At 35.7% G+C, this 20,816-nt stretch overlaps 2 protein-coding genes across 2 annotated transcripts in view; both read right to left on the bottom strand.

Annotated features, from left to right (window-relative positions):
• Nucleotides 1–227: 227 nt before the first annotated feature.
• On the bottom strand, nucleotides 228–3,248 carry LOC135800831 (uncharacterized). The gene is made up of 8 exons (XM_065314161.1): nucleotides 3,094–3,248; nucleotides 2,947–3,039; nucleotides 2,613–2,879; nucleotides 2,233–2,553; nucleotides 1,834–2,031; nucleotides 1,686–1,778; nucleotides 889–1,155; nucleotides 228–823 (listed from the first exon to the last, which is right to left on the bottom strand). Exons 1-8 carry the CDS (start codon nucleotides 3,176–3,178, stop codon nucleotides 504–506), a joined length of 1,644 nt encoding a protein of 547 aa, XP_065170233.1. The 5' UTR covers nucleotides 3,179–3,248; the 3' UTR covers nucleotides 228–503.
• A 3,072-nt stretch (nucleotides 3,249–6,320) lies between these two features.
• LOC135800179 (AT-rich interactive domain-containing protein 5B-like) overlaps nucleotides 6,321–20,816 on the bottom strand; it is a 56,789-nt gene continuing 42,293 nt past the window's right edge. Inside the window, exons 3-7 of the mRNA XM_065313332.1 lie at nucleotides 13,046–13,262; nucleotides 9,835–10,181; nucleotides 9,592–9,772; nucleotides 9,254–9,404; nucleotides 6,321–9,191 (exon numbers count right to left, since the gene is read on the bottom strand). Coding sequence (XP_065169404.1) covers nucleotides 7,235–9,191; nucleotides 9,254–9,404; nucleotides 9,592–9,772; nucleotides 9,835–10,181; nucleotides 13,046–13,262 — 2,853 coding nt within the window. The 3' untranslated portion in view covers nucleotides 6,321–7,234. The remainder of the gene's footprint in view (nucleotides 9,192–9,253; nucleotides 9,405–9,591; nucleotides 9,773–9,834; nucleotides 10,182–13,045; nucleotides 13,263–20,816) is intronic.

Genomic DNA, 20,816 nt, shown 5'->3' on the forward strand with positions numbered 1-20,816 from the left:
GTTGTATGTATATTTTAATGCCACATTAAAAAAATAAAAACAAAAAATTTCGACCAAAATTTAAAAAAAATTAAGGGTGAACAACCCTTATCACTTAAAGATATGAAGTTACCGATTCTCAGACCTACTGAATACGCATATAAAAATTTTCTTTGAGCGGGATGAAAAATGATTAAATTACTAAAATGGCTATAAAGAAATAGGGGTTGGTGATAAAAAACTAAAAATTTAGGGTTGTATGTATTTTTTAATTCCACATTATAAAATAAAATAAAAACAAAAGAATTTGTCCAAAAATTTAAAAAAAAGTTAAGGGTGAACAACCCTTATCACTTAGGGGTATGAAAAATAGATGTTAGCCGATTCTCAGACCTACTGAATTCGCATATAAAATTTGGTAAAAATCGGTAAAGCCGTTTCGGAGGAGTATGGAAACAAACACTGTGACACGCAAATTTTATATATATAGATATAAAATGTTACATAGTTACAGTGGTCAATTACTATGTTTCAAACAAACTGTTAATTGGAATGTGCCTTAGATAACCGTTGATGATGGGTTCCATTAATGTAAAAGCAATGCCCTGTTCAAAAGCACCCTGCGTTTCTAAATATACATCCTTCCAGTTTTCGTTAAGAAAGATGTTCATTTCTGGCCCCAGGCGTGGATCACCACCAAATAAATTGTCAAACTGCATGTAGAGTCTGTCCATGCGAGTGAGATTTAATTGTGTGTCAGCCACATTGTTGTCTACATAGTAATATGTTTTGTCTTTGCGTTGTTCGGTTTTTAGTTTTGCTTTATAATCGAATTCAAAACCAACTGTAACGCATAAGTACAAAGTTATACATTGTCTGAGTTTAATAAATAGTTTGATAAATATTTACCTAGTGTTATATTTAGTGTACCTTCACCTTGAATAGGCAGAATGAGGATTTGTCCTTTCATATCATAACCACCCTGATAGCTGAGTCGAGGGACAAACGCGGATATTCGCAGTTCATCGTCGGTTATTAAAATTGATTTTAGTTGGGTTTCTTGTAATCCATCGAAGTCTATATCAACAAATGTTACTCGTAATTGTTTGGTGGCTTGCATTGGTAATCTGTCTACGTGGAATTTGGTTAGAGGTGGAATTTTCATTGCTGCATCACCTTCAAAAAATATTTTACATTAATCCCTACTAATATTATAAATGCTACAGTCCTGATGTTTGTTACACTTTCACGCTAAAACTACTTAACCGATCATCATGAAAATTTGTACACATATTCTTAGTGGTCCCCGAATGGTTATAGGCAACTTTTTATTTAATAAAAAAAATAAAGAAATTTTTTAGCCAATAATACCTCTGCATCTGGCTATTTGACTACTTTAACGCCATCTAGCATTTCAGCAATGAAGCTCAAACCTAAGTACTATAGTACCATCACACTGTATTATCACACTGTATTACCGACAGCTACGTCAACATCAGATCCAATTGACTACACTATGGAGACTGTGCACTACTCTTCCATAGACTATACTTTCAGCCATTTTAAACTTCCCGCCATTCTACTTCATTGTTACTTCTTCTGTGACTACAGACGCGTACGGAAGCAACTTCATTATTTTAGATATTCGCGAGCGAAGCCGTGGGTTAAAGCTAGCATACTATAAATATTAAGAGATATTTTATTACCATCTTCAGTGATTGCTTTCACTATTGCTTTGAAATTTTCCATTAAACATTCAGAGTTTTTCCCAGTTTTTGGACATAATTTTATATAATCAGCTAAAAATAAACTTTTTGGGTAATATAATATCCTAAATGTATATTTATTACTTACGAATTTTTGAATTTGCAGTATAAAATAAGCTAAAAACTAGTAAAGTAGTGAAAGTAATTATATAGACTTTCATTTTTAAACATTCAAGATGAACTGATTCATTTCGAATAATTTCACTTATTTTTATACAAATTTCCCTATTTTGCACGTGCCCTATAGCATGACACGTGCAATAAAATATAAAAAAAAGTATTACAACTCACGTCCAACAAAAAAACTTGACATTAATGAGTTTTTGCCCATTTACATAACCACCTGTGTAAACACTAGTAACTTTTTAATAGATTTGACGTCAAATGACCTTGATATCATTATAATATTTGTTTATTTGCGTTAATAATGCTACTCTAAACATTTAATGTCAACTAAATTATGATAATATACTTATAGTGAATAATTAGTCAGGTAAAAATAATTCATCGATAGGAATGTGTCGTAAATAACCATTTACAATCGGATTGACTAACGAATATGCTCCCGTTTGTTCCACTGCAACTTTTATCTCGTTGAACACTTCCTTCCAGTTCTCGTTCAGGAATATGTTCATTTCAGGACCTAGGTTTGGATCCCCACCGAAAAGATTATCAAATTGGTATATAACTCGTTCAATCTTGGGTATAACCATTTTTGTATCTTCTGGGTTGTTGTCGACATAGTAATACTTTTTACCTTTGCGTTCTTCGATTTTTAGTTTTGCTTTGTAATCAAGATCAAAATTTTCTATAATAACAATAAGTAACATTAAGAAAACTTATTTTACTCTATTTTATATTTGTTACTTTGTGTTATACGCATGGTTCCTTCTCCTTCAATTGGTAAGATGAGAATCTTTCCATTCATCTGGTACTTGCCATTGTAAATCATTTCATCTGAATGAAGCAACATACGGATTTCTGTGTCATCAATGCTCATTTCTTTGACTGTAGATTTTTCCAAGCCAGTAAAAATAACGTCCTTCAAAGAGACTTGTAAATCAGCAGTGGCTTGCAGATCAATTTTGGGAACATGGATCGCACGAAAGTTTTGAACTTTATATGCTGCTTCATCTGATTTCAGACAAATATAATTAGTATTAATATTTTGTATTAAAACTTTTGTTTTAGATTTTAATACCGTGGTCAGTCAAATAAGTAAGAACATCTTTGAAATTCTGCATCAAACATGCTGAGAGACCATTTTTCTTTGAACACACCTTGATATAGTCCGCTAAAATATATTTTTAATGCGTTTTTTTCCAAAAAGTATTAAGAAATTACTTACGAACTTTACAGAATCCATTATTCACAATTATGGCAAAGCAAAGCAGAGTAATCCAATACATACGTGTACTCGTATTGCACTTCATTTTAAAAATATGTGATATATTTTCAAATGATCGCTAGTATTTATACCATTCGTCTACGCATGACTTTGTTGTATTTTATCTGGTTTAAGTGGTCCTAAACGCGGAAAATTACATAAATGCATGCAAATAATTGCAGAAATGGCAGAAATGTCTCCATTCTTAGGTTTAGAGTGCATCTTACTCGTTCACCTTCAGAAGTTAAACGCGGTTGCATGTTGAAATTATTTGACAATAGTTAAATTATTATAGTAAGACATATCAGCTAATTAGAACTCATTAGAGTTCCTATTAGAACCCATATTTTAGATTCTAAGTGAATAAAAAGGTATAGGTTTTAATTATTTGCCAATTTATAACGGTTGGTGGTTAATTACACACGCTAATGTTATTTTAAATTGTTTACGTTTGAAGAAAATGATACTGTAATGATAATTTAGAGTTTTCCATTTAGAAGATTGTAAAGTGCAAAGGGGAAACTTCAATGGCAATTATCTTGTAAACTAAAAGCGATAGAGAGAAACGGTTTGAAAATTCTGAATCCTCGTGAAATTCTTGATAAGAAAAGAGATTTAAAGATATAAAATTATGCAAAGATAGCATTTTTAGGCCGTTTTTTACATTTTTTAAATGATAATTTAGAAAACACTCTGCATCTTCTATGCCCTTAAAGCAATTTACGGTTTCTTTAGTTCATATTGTAGATTAGAAGACCCTTTATAATACCTATCACACTACAATCCTGAAAACCCTTAGATAGTGCCCTAAAATACTCATTAATTGTTGCAATTTTGCATAAATTTACTGAATTTCCATGAAAAACACCCTATATTTACTAAACCCCTAACAAATTTTAGGGCTCTTCACTGTCATAATATAGTTAAAAAGGCCCTTTACAATATGCATAAGATTTGTAGCCTTTAAACCTTCAGGAAACCCTCTAAAATGCCCTTCATTAATAAGTGTACGTTAAATTATTAATTTTATTTTAATTTACTAGTTGAAATAAAGCACCAAGTTTGTAAAAATCGTTTATTTTGGTAAATAAACAACATTAACCTAATTCTTTAAAATAATTTTCGGTCGAACAACAGGGTCGAACTAATTTGTAAAAAATATTTTGGCTCGAAGAACAGGGTCGGACTTTTTCATAAAAAAATTTTGGCTCGAAATCAATTTTCATTTTTAATTGCAAATATCTCCGAAACAAAAAGAATTAGGAAAAAACGGATTCCATATTCTTGAAGCTTGAAAATTTCTCTACCGAATACCGTAGAAAACCATTTTTTAATTAGTTGAAATTAAAATATTCAAACGCTAATAAATCCTAAAGTAAAAATGATATTAAAAAATTTTATTAAAATAAAAGATGCACAATTTAACTTTATATCGTAATCTGAAATAAAAAAACAATTTTTATTTTCACACAAAAATCGAAAATTTTTGGCGGAGGCGCCTGACATTGATAGTTGAAAAAAATTAATTAATATTTGATAATGCCGTCGTGAAGAATAGATATTAATAGTCTTTTATGCACAATTTTTAATTTTTTATCTACCACGGTTTACCCTGTAGACGCCTTTTAATGTAAAGTATACTTGCAGCGACACTTTACTTTCCATTATCTCAAGAACTAATAAAGATATCCAAAAACCGTTTACGATATAATATTCAGAATTAAATTCTACGTAAGATACGATTTTAAAATTCTTATTTTTAAAGTAGTGAAACATCATTTTCCGAGGCAATTTTCTCGGAAACTATGAATGTTACAAGGAAACTTTTTGCATTTTCTTCATGACATAACAAGACTCTAAAAGATGGCAGATTTAGTTTTCTCATTTTCTGCAGTTGACAAAAACCCCTCAAAATTTCTCAAGAGGTTACACTTGACTACTTTTTGGTCTAAAAATTATTTTTTTAGCTAGAAGAAAATGGAAAACGCTAATCGATAGGAAATTGTAAGGGGATGAAAGATATCCAGTCAGTTTTTTGATAACATCATTATTTCCCAAATTACTGGTGAAAATCGGAACGTGTCTAAATGAACCACAAATTAGATTTTCTTCAAACTTAGTATTCTGATGTAGAATGATGCAAGGAATCCATTAATGTTGGTTTTGTTCCGATAGCGTAATTAGTTTTTAAGTTATTAACGATTTTTCAAAATTACATAATATCGAAAAAACAAAAATTGAAAATATGAAAATACGTAGAAAAATACCCACTATCCAAATCTATAAACAATTTTTCTAAAACTCTAAGCGTTTTCGAGAAAATGCTGAAAAACTGAAATTTTAACTTCTTCCATGCTCACCTATGGAAAAAATAAAAAATAAAAATTTATTATTTTTATTACACTAGTAGATAGAAAACAATATTTGGTATTTATTATTTAAGTAAAATTTTCTTGTAAGATTTATAGTTTAGATAATAATTACCATTTTGTAGGTAGGTATTCAGGAAATACATTCTACATTAAAATTTCAAATAGGGCCTAAACAGTGAATGTTAGCAAAAAAAGTTACTTAAATAATCGATGTAGAATTAAATTAACTATCAGAATCCAGAAACAAAATTTCAAAATTCCAACGTTTAATATTCAACATAAAAAAGAGAAATCTTTTGCCTTTTTTATGACGATATCTTTTACTTCAAATCGGATTTATTAAAAATTGGAATTTTTCAAATCTGATTTCGGATTATGATAGACATTTTAATTTTACATCGATTATTTAAGTAACTTATTTTGCTAACATACCCCGTTTAGGCCGTATTGGCAATTTTAATGAAAACTATGTACTTCGCACCAAAATGCAATGGTATAAACATATTTTATTAAAATTGCAAATTGAGCCTGAACCGTATATGTTAGCAAGAATTGTTGCTTAAATAATCGATACAGAATGACGTTATCTATGGGAATCCGAAAACAGATTAAAAAAAATTAAAATTAAAAAAAAAAAATTTAATTTTCAACATAAAAAGTTGAAATTTTTTAACTTTTTTTATAACAAAATCGTTATTCGCCTGAAATAATTCCAATTATCATTTTTTCATGCGTTGTTTTCCTGAAACATGTAGAAAATCTAAGAAAAATGTCATTTTTGAGGGTATTTACACAATAATAGAACCAATCAAAGAATCCATTTAAAAATTTTATTATTCCTGTTTACAAAGTCGTATAATTAGAACATAATAATAAAAAGTAACTTACATCAAACTATGTACAGTTTTCATTGTTATTACAACGCATTATCCTAACTCGTTTGCTTTCGTCCGCAAAATGGAAACTAAACATCAAAGAACTCAGAAGTAATCATTAACTTACAAGTAAAGAACACAAAAAACATAACGTAACAATAAAAGTAAAATTTGCTTATGGCATTAACGACACAGTACACATTACAATGCCTCAAAACCAATCGTTTTTAAAAATTCATATATAAACTTCGCACAAAAAGTAGGTGATCTTTTTTTTTCATCTTACACGTTTACCTTTTTAAATCTTATTATCTTAGCGCATTATATTCGTATGTACAATTAGTATTTTGGTATTTTATAATAATCATATCATTATTATTGGTTTTAATTAGTAGTAAAATCACAGTTGTCTTAAATATTAGTCATTATATATCGTTATGTTTTGTTTTAATTCTGCCATTCAATCGAATCCATAGACATTCAAGCGTGTGAATCGATTGTACAAAAGAACTCGTAAATTATCATCTAATTAGTCGTTTTTTGTTTTGTTTGCAGTGAACGCCCAAGCGCTGAATGCATAAAACGCTTACTACGTCTCATAGTCGTGTGTGTATCATGTCTATCTGGCCATTTTAAATTTGTATTCATATATCTATGTACATTACAACACTGATATTTGTATTTTTGCAGGTTTACACGTTTCGTTTCATTAAAATACTCGTACCTCAGTTCTTGTAACAACTCTGGATTGTTACTTTGTTTGTTTCACATATTCACTGTTAGTCTAAGCTAACCAACGTAGCCATATTTCTTAAGTCGGTTGGCAGTTGATGATTTCAATGATTTGCTAGTAATTTATGGCTTTTTCACTTTACTGTCGTTCGAAGCGATGGAAGCATGCGAGTCCGTCCACATTGGTAAATTTTGGAACAGACTCAAATACGGCATGTTAGGACCACCGGGCATGGGGAACGGCAGCGGCGTCGAAAATCGCGAATTATTATACAGGCTCTGATAGTACATCGGATCGATCAAGTATGGCGGCGGTATGCCTTTGCTCTGGGCACTGGAGACCGGTGCCGTTGGGGGCATGGGGAAGTTGGGCAGCAGCATGGAAGGCGATGTGGGTGCAAACTTTGATTTGCTCTTGCTCGCGTTGTACATGGGTGGCGCGTAGAGATTGGTCACTGCGCTGGCGTTACCCAATCGCTGCTGCTTGCCGTTTTCCTCCACGCAAGCAGCTTTACTGCTAGACGCATAATAATCATTCAGGGCACGTTTATGTCCACCGCTTGGCACCGTGGGTGCTGCAGTAGGCGGCAGTTTGTACTGCTGATGCTTGGATGTCGAGGACGTTGAAGACGAAGACGAATGATGGCGTTGTTTCTTATGCGGACGGGCCTGCACCTGTGGTACTTGTTGCTGCTGCTGGTGATGCATCAACTGCGGTGATTGAGGATGTTGCAGATGTGGAGGTAATTGTGGACTCGTCATAGGTGGCGTGCGCTGCCCATTTGGCCCAACAAGAGTAATCTCAAGATTGTGATTCAATCTTCTACCCTCTAAGAGTGGTAAAGATGGAGCCCCGTACCTGTTAATACCATTACTCTGAAGCTTTGGAGGTATGACAGGAGGTGCCCGAACATAATCAGCTGCTTTCTGAGGACTTTTCACAGTCAAATCCAATAAATCTGTTATTGGTTTGTATGTCCCACTGGATGTCCCACTAGCAGCTGGTGGTCCTCCAATAAACTTCGGCGTTTGCACTTGATGAATCTGCGGTTGGATTATATCCTTTGGATCACCATACACCGTCATCTGACTCGGAGTGTAGATGGATTTCGATTGCACCACCTTCGGCGGTGTGTTATAGTTGAATTGATATTTAGCACTCTTTAAAGGCGGTGTCGCCATGGGCGATGGTCGCTTAATAAGTGAAGCGTTTATAGATGGCGGCGGCATATGATGCTTCTCTATGCTCATCTTATGAATCGTCGACGTTCGGATTGGCAACTGCGGTGGGAAATTCCTCACGGGCGTCACCTCCAAACCGCCCTCCTTGAGGATATCCAATTTCCCTTTCTTAACATCACCAGCATTCTTGTTGTTATTCGTTGTACAATTGTTGTTATTGTTATTTATATGATTCGCATGGTTGGTAATACTAATTGTATTATTGTTATTGCTTTTGCTCGTGTACTTGTCCGACTCCAGATCAATTATCTCAGGAGACTTCGGTTTATATGGCACCTCAACAAGATCAGCGTCTTCTGGGCAATTGTTACTCGACGATGTCTTCGTATGCACATCGTTCTCGTCGTTGTAGATAGGTATGTTCTCCTTGCCTTCGGCGGGAGAAGTGCTTTTCTCCGGGGAGATAATTTGTACAGGTGCCACTGCACCTGTAGACGGTTCCGGATCCTTTTCGGGGATCTTGTTTTCTTCTTTTATAAGCACCACTTCTTCTTCCGGTTGCATGTTGGATGATGGCGCGGTAGCAGATGAACCGATTTCTTTCATGTCACGCATGCGTTCCGGTTTAACTCGAACGCTTCGTAAAGACTTGGTGGTTTCCACCTTGATGCCCATGAAGTCCTTGCATTCGGTGGGAGTACTAGGCGTAGACGTCGAAGGTGTTTGCAGTTGGGGTACGGGTGTGCTGTTGCCGGAGCGTGATGTGCCCTCACTGGACTCGGCGTCGCTCATGCTCGTACTGCTTCCAGTCTTGCTCTTCAGCCTTCGGCGATCGGTAGTTGCCAGCAGCTTGTTGTATTCACCACCTTTGAGATGTTTCTCGTACGACAACAAAAACCTACAAATAATCACCATTAATCATAATGTCATCGCCCACACCAAATAAAAACAAAAGTCTACCTCTCGTAGTGTCGTCTAATAACCGTCGCTGCACTGGTGCTCGTCTGATGGCCGCTGAGGTCGTCGAAAATCGACTTCCACAATCGATTCTGGGTGACGGCCTCGTATCCGCCGATTCTCTCCACTTTCGTGTAGAACGAATACAAATCCACTAAAAGTGACAAGTTGTCATTAACAAGAGCAAGTTTAAACACATGCAATTACGGCGAGTTTATGCACGCCGGTGTTTCGTGCGCCATAAAATGGCAACTAATTAGAAAATGGCGGAGGCGCCGCTTGAAACTTTACGAGCGCGTTTAATCCACGTCTGCGCTTAATGCAACAATATAAATACTCACGTTCTCGGTAGCCCAGCGAAGGTATCCTCCCGATGGGCGTCTTATTCTTTTTCATAAATGCCGTCAGTCGCTTGACGAAGTCTTGGCTCTCGGCGTTGCTCTCGGATGAGCGCGTGCTGCGGCGCGTCGCGCCTCTATCACAACGCAAACCGTTACGACCTCCACTGATCGTCAACTTGTTCTAAAAACATTAAAAATCATTTTTAATAAATTTTACTTTATAATTCTGTGATCTATAATTACCTTGCCAGAATTGAAAACGTTTGAAACAGACGATTCGCTTTCGTTGCTTTCGGATCCCGGTGAGATACTCCTCTTTTTCCGCTTGCCTCGCGGTCGTCCCTTCAATTTGGGCGCCAGATGATTGCACAGCAGCTCGTGGCCCTCCAACTCTGGATAGTCAAAGGTGTCGCGACAATATAAAATCTTCGTGTTGTCATTCTTCACGCGAATTCCGCCCAGCGCGTTGACAAAACGATGCTTCAACTGGTCATCTTCAACTCCCTCAAGTCGTTTCAAAATGGCGCGATATCGGCAATATCTTGGATAGCTGAGGATAATCACCGACGGCCCTTTCGGCGGTTTAATATCTACAAACACAATCAAATGCACTGTGTGAAAACATGCGTTTCTATAAAACGTTGAATTAAAATTCAAGGCGAACACAAAAAGTGTGCATTGTTCGCGGTTAAACAATGTTAAAAGAAGTCGTCAGCCAGCAGCCTAAAACTGAGTGATTGTTAAAATCGACATAACTGCGCCGCATGGGCGCATGTTGTACATCGTGAATAATAAGCGACGAATTACATGCGATATGCAGGCTGCGATAATCCGACAAAACAAACAAAAAAAGACGTGCAAAAAAAGAAATGTGCGACGAATTATAATCACAATCGTAATTTCAATTCCAATTCCATTTCTGGTACTTAAACTTAATCAAAATCGATCAGAAACGGGCGTGTAACAGGCGAATGATTCATTGTCACCAACATCACAATGCGTCACTAATTCCCTCCGAACTATAGCCGACAGAAAAAAATTCATCACGAAGCTGTGTTTTATTTTATTGCATTGCAACACTCGTAAATCTCCACTATCGAGTTAATAAGTTTAAAATAGGACACGTTTAAACTGTTTACAGTTGAAAATTTCAGGTGATACGATCATTGAGTTCACGTTAATGCTCAGTAAAGCAAATAGCATTAGTTTCGATAAGGAAACTCAAATCTATGTTGATATTTGTTTAAACAATTGACTCAACAAACGCATATAAACATATGCACAGTATAATTTCATTTCTAGTACAATTGACACGTAGATTTAACATTTAACAAGATAATTTAGTAATTTTTTAGTTCCAAAATTCATTCACATTGACATCGTTTCATAAGCGGGTCAAAAACTCAAAATTCGACGAAATAAGCGATCTGTTCAATGTGCACTGGTAATACCAGCAATAACCTACATAAAGTGTGATCTCCTCGAGTCTATTACACGTTCGTAATTAAATTACAATGTAATCAACACATACACATACACACAACGCGTAATATAATAATGGCAACCAGCAGAACACATCAACAAAACAATTGAATGGGAATTGATTAACGCAACGCATAATTGACATAATATTAGTTGCCTTGAATAATAAAAATGTATAACAAACGTTTAATTAAATTTTATTTGCTACAATTGGAATTTCCCCAGCGGATTTAAAAAATATCTATTCTATGAAAATCAAATTTATTGTATTGTGTAGCTTTGTGGTAAACTATCAGTGAGTCAAAATATGAAACAAATCGTGTTTCATTTGTTTTCATTGTTTATGTTAACTTTATGTTGACTTGATTTAATTGCCGATTTCCCGTATTCCCATCTTTTACAAGTTGGTGTTGTGTGTGTTGCTGACTCATACAAACCAAGCAATTATGTCATACTGTCATTCTTGATGTTCTAGTATCAATAGATTATACTTGGAAGATACTGGGCAGTTAAATTACGCTCAAACGCTCCAAACAAATGTTAAAATTATCACTTTGAGATAGACCTCCTCGACTGGGTCTGAAGTGGGAGTGGAGAGCACAACGATTAACACACGGTTTGTGTGTTGGCGTTTCGGTCTGTATAAATATAAATAAAATCCGACTGCATCCATACACATCGTTCAGTGCAGACCGCAAATTCGTCCACAAACAATCTCACCGCTAACAAATTCAACAAACTGTAAGTGTATTTCGATAAATTCGGTATTTTAACATCCAGACGTGATTTTATTTCGTTAAAATTATGTTTGGTTTCGATAGGAAATTGGAAAATGGCTTTCATCAAAGTTTTGGTTTTGACGCTGGTCGCGCTCGTTGTGGCCGAGGCCGCTATCGCTCCGGGGTCCTTCAGGGGATTGACGCAATTGAGAAAATACGGCCAGGATCAAAATTGTCAGTGCATGAATTGGCGCAGCTGCGATGGCGAGATCAACAGCGAGTGAGTAACAGTAACCAACTCATAATTTGAAATAAATATATCAGAGATACACTATACATAATTAAAATCACATTGCATAAGCTTTTCTATAAATTGTAATAAAATTGTTTTTGATTTAAAGCGTGCAATGCAGTCCGAGCTTCATTATGGTGTGCTGCATCCGAGCGACGCCGGAACCCATTCCGGAGTATATTCCCGAAGTTGTTCATGTTTAATTTTATCATTCATATAATATAACTGTACACAACGAAATGTTCATGGAATATTTGTCGCAACAGACCAAAAACTCTTTTATATAAATATAAATGAATTTTCTCTTATTTAAATTTTACTGCGAATAAAATAATAATTATAATTTAGTTTGTAATTTCGTTGAATTATAATTTTGGCCAATGTCATACGAGGAGAGAATAATAAATTAAACAAACAATATGCAAATATTTCCATTAAAAGTTTACGAGTAAACAAACTGAAGTATTGAATATTCATTAAAAAAAATCTCTGTTTAACTTGAGTTTAGTTTAAAATGCGATGATAAACTTGATTAAATATTTCCGAGAAGTAGTGCGAAACGGCTGTATCTTTTACTAATCAATACATAATCCCATTACGTCGTCTACACGTCGTAAACACTGCTTTATAACTCCGCCGCGCGACTGGCAAACCATAAAACTTTGATTGACGTTTCCACAAATTCACTTCCATTAACATTTTAACCTCGCGCGAGCATCTCGAATGCTCCAGCCCGCCCGCCCCCGAAAACGCCACACGCATGCGTGCGTGCGGTACAACGCAAAGTTCGCAAACAATTTCAATTAAATTACCAAAACCGCCTCACTCTCCCAACCCTCAAAAGGTCCCTCAACATTAAATTAAAATATTATAACTAAATTTTGGCGTAAAGTAAATAAATTGAAGTAAATAGGATTAATCGGATGTGGATAAGAATAAAAAAAATGGGTCTGGGTCTCACCTGATAATTTCCGCTCGCGTTCGACGTCGGAAAAGTCCAACGAACTCTCGGTGAGGCGCGCCGAGATTTTCGGCTCGGGGATTTCCAGCGAGGGGTCGCACCGCCCCCTAACATACCGGGCGGACCGCCCCCAGCCCCATTCGGCGTCCAGCGTTATCCATGTGATTAGGTCCTCGACGCGCAGGACAACCTTTTCGGATATCGCCAATACTTCGTCCTGGAATTGTCAAAAAACCAACAAAAATTAATTTCTGAACATTTTAATTTAAAATAATAATAAAAAAATTTAATGCTTTGATGTTGGCTTGAATTTACCATAAACTTTTTAAATGCTCAAAAATCCAATTAACACCAAGCTTTTTTTACTCCACAGCCATAAAATAAAACAAAACAAAATAAAAACTTTGTCGATTTATCTTCAACTGTGATTTACTCTATTAAAACTTCATTCAAATTCAAATTCAAAACTTCAAATTCATTTTTATTAAATAAATAAAAAAAAAGTTATTGAAAAATAATTAAATTTGTTTTTGTTTTACGCGTTGATGTGGGCGGCGAGCAATTTGGGGATTGGTTCCGGTCGTGCGCCGATTGAATGCGAAAACGCAATAATATTGTGAAGCGCGCGAAGGACGCGAGTTGTGAGTTTCAACTAAAGCGCAATATTGATTTTGTACCTCTCGGTGGCGTCGTCGTCGCCGGCGGTTGCACCCCATTTGTGTGTGCCCGCGACGCCGACGACTTCGCGCAACGGTCGGAAAACTTATATAAATACAGAGTCGCACAGCCATCATCAGCATCACCCACACTCGCACCCGAAGCGCATTCAACATGTTTTCGTAACTACAATCAAATTCAACCACAGCGAAATAATCCCCAAGAAATATATCAAATGTATGCAACTTAATTAGCACGAAATTAAATACTATATAAATGCAACACTGTTTTGAGTGTGAGTTAAAATGTTTGGGATTATATAAATGCATAAAGTTGGCGGAATGTGACCGCATGAGAGGGTGTTTCTTAGCGTGTGGATTGCAATTGTTTATGTGTGGGTGTATGTGAAGGTGGAGGAGCCGGGCGTTATATCATCAAATCTCGTGTCTCGCGTCCTCCTCGCCGCACTTCCGTTTTCGCACAATCTCGCCGTCGCGTCGAGTGTTTCACTCTGTTTAATTCCGGCGCTCGTGACACCCCGCAACCCCTCAATGTGAATGAATCGATATATACGTGCCATTATCGTTTAGAATGCGTCGTTCACGACGCAAACGAAGCGTGAAATCTTAATTTAATTTCGTTTTGGACACAAATTGCGCAAAAATAAAAGAAATATATTTATTTTTTAATAAAAGAAAAACACAAAACAAAAAATAACAACTTTAGTATATTTTGTGTTTTTGCTGCCTTGTAAGCTGAGAGCTTTCTTCACGTCCGTTTTCTCTTTGCTTCTGCTTTAATAAATGTAAGTGGACATATATCTTGCGTGGACTATTTTTATTATTTGCGAAAGCGTCGAGTCAAGCGCGGAAAAACATGAAATGTCATGATGTGCGTTTTTTAAAACAACATCTAATCGATAATCACAAGGACTATTTTGTATAATAAAATATTTAATATATAAGAAGAATAATTTTTACTTTTACAGTCAAAAAATAATAAAAATGATAAAAAATCATAAAATATTTCAGTTTATTCTTCAATTTTGTTGTTTTTGATCTAATTGATAATCACAAAGACTATTTCATATAATAAAATGTATAATATAAAAGAAAATGAATTTTTACTTTAACAAAGAAAAAAATAATGAAAAATAAAAAAGTAATTTTGGTTTATTCTTCAAATTTTGTTTTTATTTTTCTATATTTTGAGAATTGTTGGCACACGTGCACAGCACGTATCAGGATTTTTTGCCCCGTTTGATATCCTCCACACAAAGGACACGTCTTCCCCCGCTATTGTTTTATTTTGTCACGGCCATTGCGTTTCGATTTCCAAGCGTGCGGATTGGTTGTTATTCCGTTTACTCTTATCCTTTTTTTTCTTTTTTTGTTCTATTTATGTCAACTCAAAACACAATTTAATTTTTATTCTTCACCGAAGAAAATTTTTGTTAATATTTAAAATGGTTAAAATTAAAATTCGCGCAAATCGAATGAATAAAAGCCAGGCGATTGCATTAATGGCGCAGGAAGCTTTAAGCCTTAACGTATTCAATGGCTTGTTCGGCGCGGCACACGACGAGCGAAAGGATGAGAAAGCGGAGGCGGGCTGCTGCCGCCCCCACGGCCGGTAAGAACGCCACGCAAGACAGAGCCACGCGCAACGTTCCCGACAGTGAGCGCGCCCGCGTCCTCTTTCGTCCTTGTCGCCATGACGACGACGACGCGCCGAGGGCGGCAAAGCGGGCGCGAATGCCAGGGATGGGAATAACTAACGTGCACACGTGTACACATTGAGCACATTAAACTCATTGAAAACAAGTTCAAAACTGTACAAATATCATTTATTATATACAGAGTGTATCAATAAATTTATCAAAATTAAAAAAAATTATTATAATCTATGTTTTTGAAAGTAATGAAAAATAAACAGGATAAAAGTTAAAAACAGCCCCCGCAATAATATTAACATACAGAATGAGAGCGATTGGAAGCCAACAAAGCGCGTTGCACGCAACAACGAAATGAACGCCACCCAGGAATTGAAATCCAAACGCAAATAATGGATGAAACGCGCTCGCGCACACAGATGAATTGCGAATTGCGAGGGCGCGCTGATTGGAAACGAAAACTTTACAGGCAACGAGAGAACAAAAATTATGCCACAGGGTTAAAATCAACCATCAAAGAAAAATAAACTTCAAAATTATAAACTCTCCACGATTATTTTTAATTTAAAAATTTGAAATTAAAATTTAGTAAATAAAACATTTTACGAACCGCTGATATTCACATCAACGACATGCACAGAGTTTCTGCTCAACGAGATGTAAATTGTAATTGTTACGTCAGCGGCACGCAAATCCACAAGTTATTATGGTTTATGAATTCGCAATCAAAATAAATTTTCATTTTCCCTCCTCTATTGTGTTCATGTTTTCAGGTTTCATTTTACATTCAAATAAATCAAATAATAAAAACACTATTATATAAAGTTCTGTTAGTTACAGCATTTATAACTCGTGAATCGCTGGACAAATTTTAATAATTTATTATTTACTAGCTTTAACTCGCGGCTTCGCTCGCGAATATCTAAAATAATGAAGTTGCTTCCGAACGTGTCTGTAGTCACAGAAGAAGTAACAATGAAGTAGAATGGCGGGAAGTTTAAAATGGATGAAAGTATAGTCAATGGAAGTATAGTGTACAGTCTCCATAGTGTAGTCAATTGGATTTGATGTTGACGTAGCTGTCGGTAATACAGTGTGATAATACAGTGTGATGGTACTATAGTACTTAGGTTTGAGCTTCATTGCTGGAATGCTAGATGGCGTTAAAGTAGTCAAATAGCCAGATGCAGAGGTATTATTGGCTAAACAATTTCTTTATTTTATTTAAAAATAATTTTTTTAATTAAATAAAAAGTAGCCTATAACCATTCGGGGACCACTAAGAATATGTGTACAAATTTTCATGATGATCGGTTAAGTAGATTTTGCGTGAAAGTGTAACAAACATCAGGACTTTCGCATTTATTATATTAGTAGGGATTGATTCTTCTCTTTTAAGAATAGAAGAATAACTTTTAAAATATTGATTATTATCAGTCAAAGGGCCTTAAATAAGGGATGAAATTAGTATAGAAATTCATTTCAGAATTAAAGTTAAATAATTTAATCATAGATGGCGCTAAAATGCATTTTTCACATTTACCTTAAAAAATATAAAAATTGTTATTTATAAAACGATATTCCAGTAATATCAGGTTGCGTAATTTAGTTAACAACGTAGCTATTTATAATTAATTACCTGCGTGCCAGTATATTGAAGCAAATGTGATATTATAACGTTAATAAGCTTGTTGGATTTCACAAGTGACTAATTTAGATTCGTGTGTGTTAAAGCCCACACAATATCCTTTGAACATTAGTTGTGGGAATATATTTCGGGGTAAAGTAAATGACACCAACGCCATCTACCGCTAGATCTAGGAACAAGCAAAACATCAATTTATTTCCCAAACCAAAAATGATACCGACCGACGCAAGACACGCGCAAATCCTACAGGGAAACATCAAATTCATACGAATTTACAAACTTTCCGCCACCTCGCTGTCTGTTTCCGCGTAAATTTATCACCCGAACGTGCCGGGGTCCTCGCGCCGTTATTTCCCGAAATACGTTCAACAATTGTTACCGCCATGCCTGCATACATATTTCCTCATTAAAATTTAAATGAACCGCGCGAGCGCCGTAAAACGCCCGAAAATTTATCAAAATATTCCCGATTGCATCGCATTGAAATTATCTAAGTTAGTTAGGCGTCTAGCGAGACGTGATTGGTTAATTGCATAGAGACGGGGCGCCATTCGCAAATGTTTGCGCTACCATTATGCCCGGCGAGAGTCTGATTATTGCTCGCCATAGGGTTTGGCATTACAACTCTCTACGAGCGTTGAGCGCGAATTAGCGTCCGTAATTTACTGCATGCGAGGAGGAATCAATAGTAAAATTATGAACAATCATCCAATAAGCAAGTAAAATTACCAAAACCAACAATGTTTAAAGCAATCCAAGCGAATTAAACTGTTTTCAAATAATAATTAGTCGCTAGGCAACCCAAAACACAAATATTACATTTTAGTTAATAGAATTCACGCAAATTCAAGCGAATTATATCGAAATCAATAATGAAAACGCAAGAGATCCACGAGCACCGAGAGACCACCATCAGTTATTTTACGCTGCACGCGCACGTGTGCCTGTATAAGTCAATTCGGTAATTAATTAAAATTGTTAATTGCAGCTGCACGGAGTGTGTGCGGCGGGTGGACGTGAAAGCGGGCCGACGTCCGGGCACAGGAAGTGCCACAGTTTAATATCGATTCACGCACACCTACACAACACACCCCCGCCGGCAACCCCCGCGCCGTGGACCGCCGAAACCATACACCCCCCTCAAAATGGAAATACATAACAAAGCGCTGCGTTGTCGAATTATCTGCCGGACAAATACGTGGTGGGTTCAATCTGTGTCCGTAAATAATCACACTGTATAAAAATTTAATATTTTAATGTGTAAAAGGTTTTAATTTGATTTAAAATGAGATTATATGAATATACAATGTGTTAAATTATATATTTTTAATGAAAATATCATAAAATCAAGGAAAAACAACGAAAATTTTAGAAACAAACGAAGTCGACATAAATTTGGAATTAATTCACGAATTATTTAAATATTTTAATTTTAAAAATGTTATTTTATAAATATACAGGGTGGTCAATAATTTTTTTAAAGAAAAACATCGATTTTTGATTAAAATTCCGAAAAAAATAAAAGAAAATCCAAAGACTAAAAATTCTCTCTAAAGTTTTACAAAATACCAGCAGAAATTTTGAAAACACCCTGTATTAATATCTAAAACAAGATATTTACAAATATACCGGGTGTTAAAATATATTTTTCGACTAAAATATCAATTTTTGAGGTTAATTCCGAGTTTTAAACCATAAATCAATGAAAAATAACAAAATTTGAAATAATTACCGCAATTCACTTAAATTTTAATAAAACACCCTGTATTTAATATTATAAGCACCAAATATAAACATAAAAGCATGAAAATTGCACGTTTTTGTATCTGAAATTAATTAATTTAATTAACTTGTTTAATTTGTTTGAGACTTTAATTAACAGAGAACGCGCACGATAATAATTTACGTTTTATTGTTGGCGCGGAATTTTTGAAGTGGTTAGAATTTCCTTTTGTCGCGCGCTCTCCCCGAACGCAGTCGGTAACTGTGGAAATTGTGGAAATTACTCGCTCGTTTCGTCCGCATTGAAAATCGCATCGGGCATGAATGGCGCCCGCGCAAACATAGATATATACGCCGGCGAGAAAGGATTCCGATATAAAAGCGTTTTTCTTTACTTTACTTTACGGGCGGCGGCGGCGGTGGCGGCGTGCGCCCGCGACCATCCGGGCTTTTCCGATTTTCGCCATCATTACATTACTCGTTCTTATCGCTGTTACTCAGCTGACTGGAACTTGAACAATGATTTTTTACGTTTTTTATGCAGTGATAAATAAATATTTTAAATTTTAATTTTTTAAATAAAAAATTAGATATAAAAAGGATAATAATTTGTTATATAAATGAAATGTGATATTAAAGTGTAGTTTCCACCGAGTATTCCTTAAATGAAATGAAACTTTCCGTTTGCATTGCAGGCAGCATCCGGCCTCACTTGTTTTTCATGCTCGGAAGCAGGATGAGGAGAGCAGCTCGCATTTTAACTGAAGAAAACCCCTATTACGGCTGTTTGGCTGCTGCGTGCGGCAGCATATAATGGCATAACAGCTCCTGCTCCTGCTCTACAGACGCATTTTTCCTTTGCACCCCCCGCAGCTATTCCTGTGCGACTCCCAATGCACCAAAACTGTTTGTATGTATTTGTATACAGCGCGTTACAAAATTATATCTTAACTTTACTCGAGTAATTCAAGAGATAAAAGATGACAATAATAACAATAACAAATTTTATTTTTCTACTTCCACCTTCAAAGCGCCGGTTTTTCTATGGTTGAGACATAAAAAGTGGTATAAACGGCCAAAATCATGGTTAAAGTATTTTAGTCACGGACTTTAGTCATGGGGTGGATTAAACGCTAGCTCTTAATCAATCTCGTGACAAAAACTCTCTACTTATATACTATTTTATTTTACGCGTATTATACGCTCGATTTTTAAAGCGGAATTAATTTTGAAGTGATTTTTTTATGTTTGAATTTTACTCGTTTACGTCATCTATTTGGTTTCTTTGCCAGTTTTGTAGCAGTTTGTCTTGTTTTTCTTCAACTCGCTGCACATTTTTCGCTTTTGCGGTGTTCGAGATTCCCGTCGCGCGCTCTCGTTTTATCTCAGCGGCGGGAGCAACCGGATAAGTTGCGATTTGCGAGGGTGCATCGCTGAACAACCGGCGGGGCCGGCCAGGAAGAGCGTTCCCCGGTCTGTGCGCCGGTATAATGTGACTCTGTCGGCTCGAACTTTTCGAGAGTTTTTCATTTCGTCGTGCTCTGTTTTTCGCCTCCATCTTCATTGCCGCGCGCGCTTTATCAACACAAAAGCGCGCCGCAAGCCTCACAAGCATTCCGATTATTTGCTCAAGAATTTACTTTTTATTCGTGTCGCTTTTGTTTTTCCGACTTTGAAAATTTTAAATTAATTTTCATTTCATTTAAATCTTGAAAAATAATATTGAAATGTGAATTTCAACAGGAATTAATTTCATAAGTAATTAAACTAATTTTACGAGTATGAAGTTCAAAACATACACATGGACTCATAAAGCATCCTTGAAGTGATGCCCTTGCACAAACACCGACGTGGTTCCTCGGAGAGCTCACCGAATTATCGATTTCGAATAAAGCGCGTCCGCTGCCGCCGCCACCGACGAAGATTCCGAACCGCTTTCAACTTCCCGATGATTTCAACTTGTGTGCATACATAATGTTGCAAAATCTCTTATAACGCACCCTAATATTATAAATATTCAACAAAAGCGCAAAAAATTAAAAACAATAAAAAAACATCCTGTATATTAATGC

Source organism: Atheta coriaria, unplaced genomic scaffold (assembly GCF_025399875.1).
Source record: "Atheta coriaria isolate IRGN ID8LTWV9N9 unplaced genomic scaffold, Caltech_Dcor_3.1 hic_scaffold_10_pilon, whole genome shotgun sequence".
In the NCBI taxonomy this organism is placed as follows: Eukaryota; Metazoa; Arthropoda; class Insecta; order Coleoptera; family Staphylinidae; genus Dalotia; species Dalotia coriaria.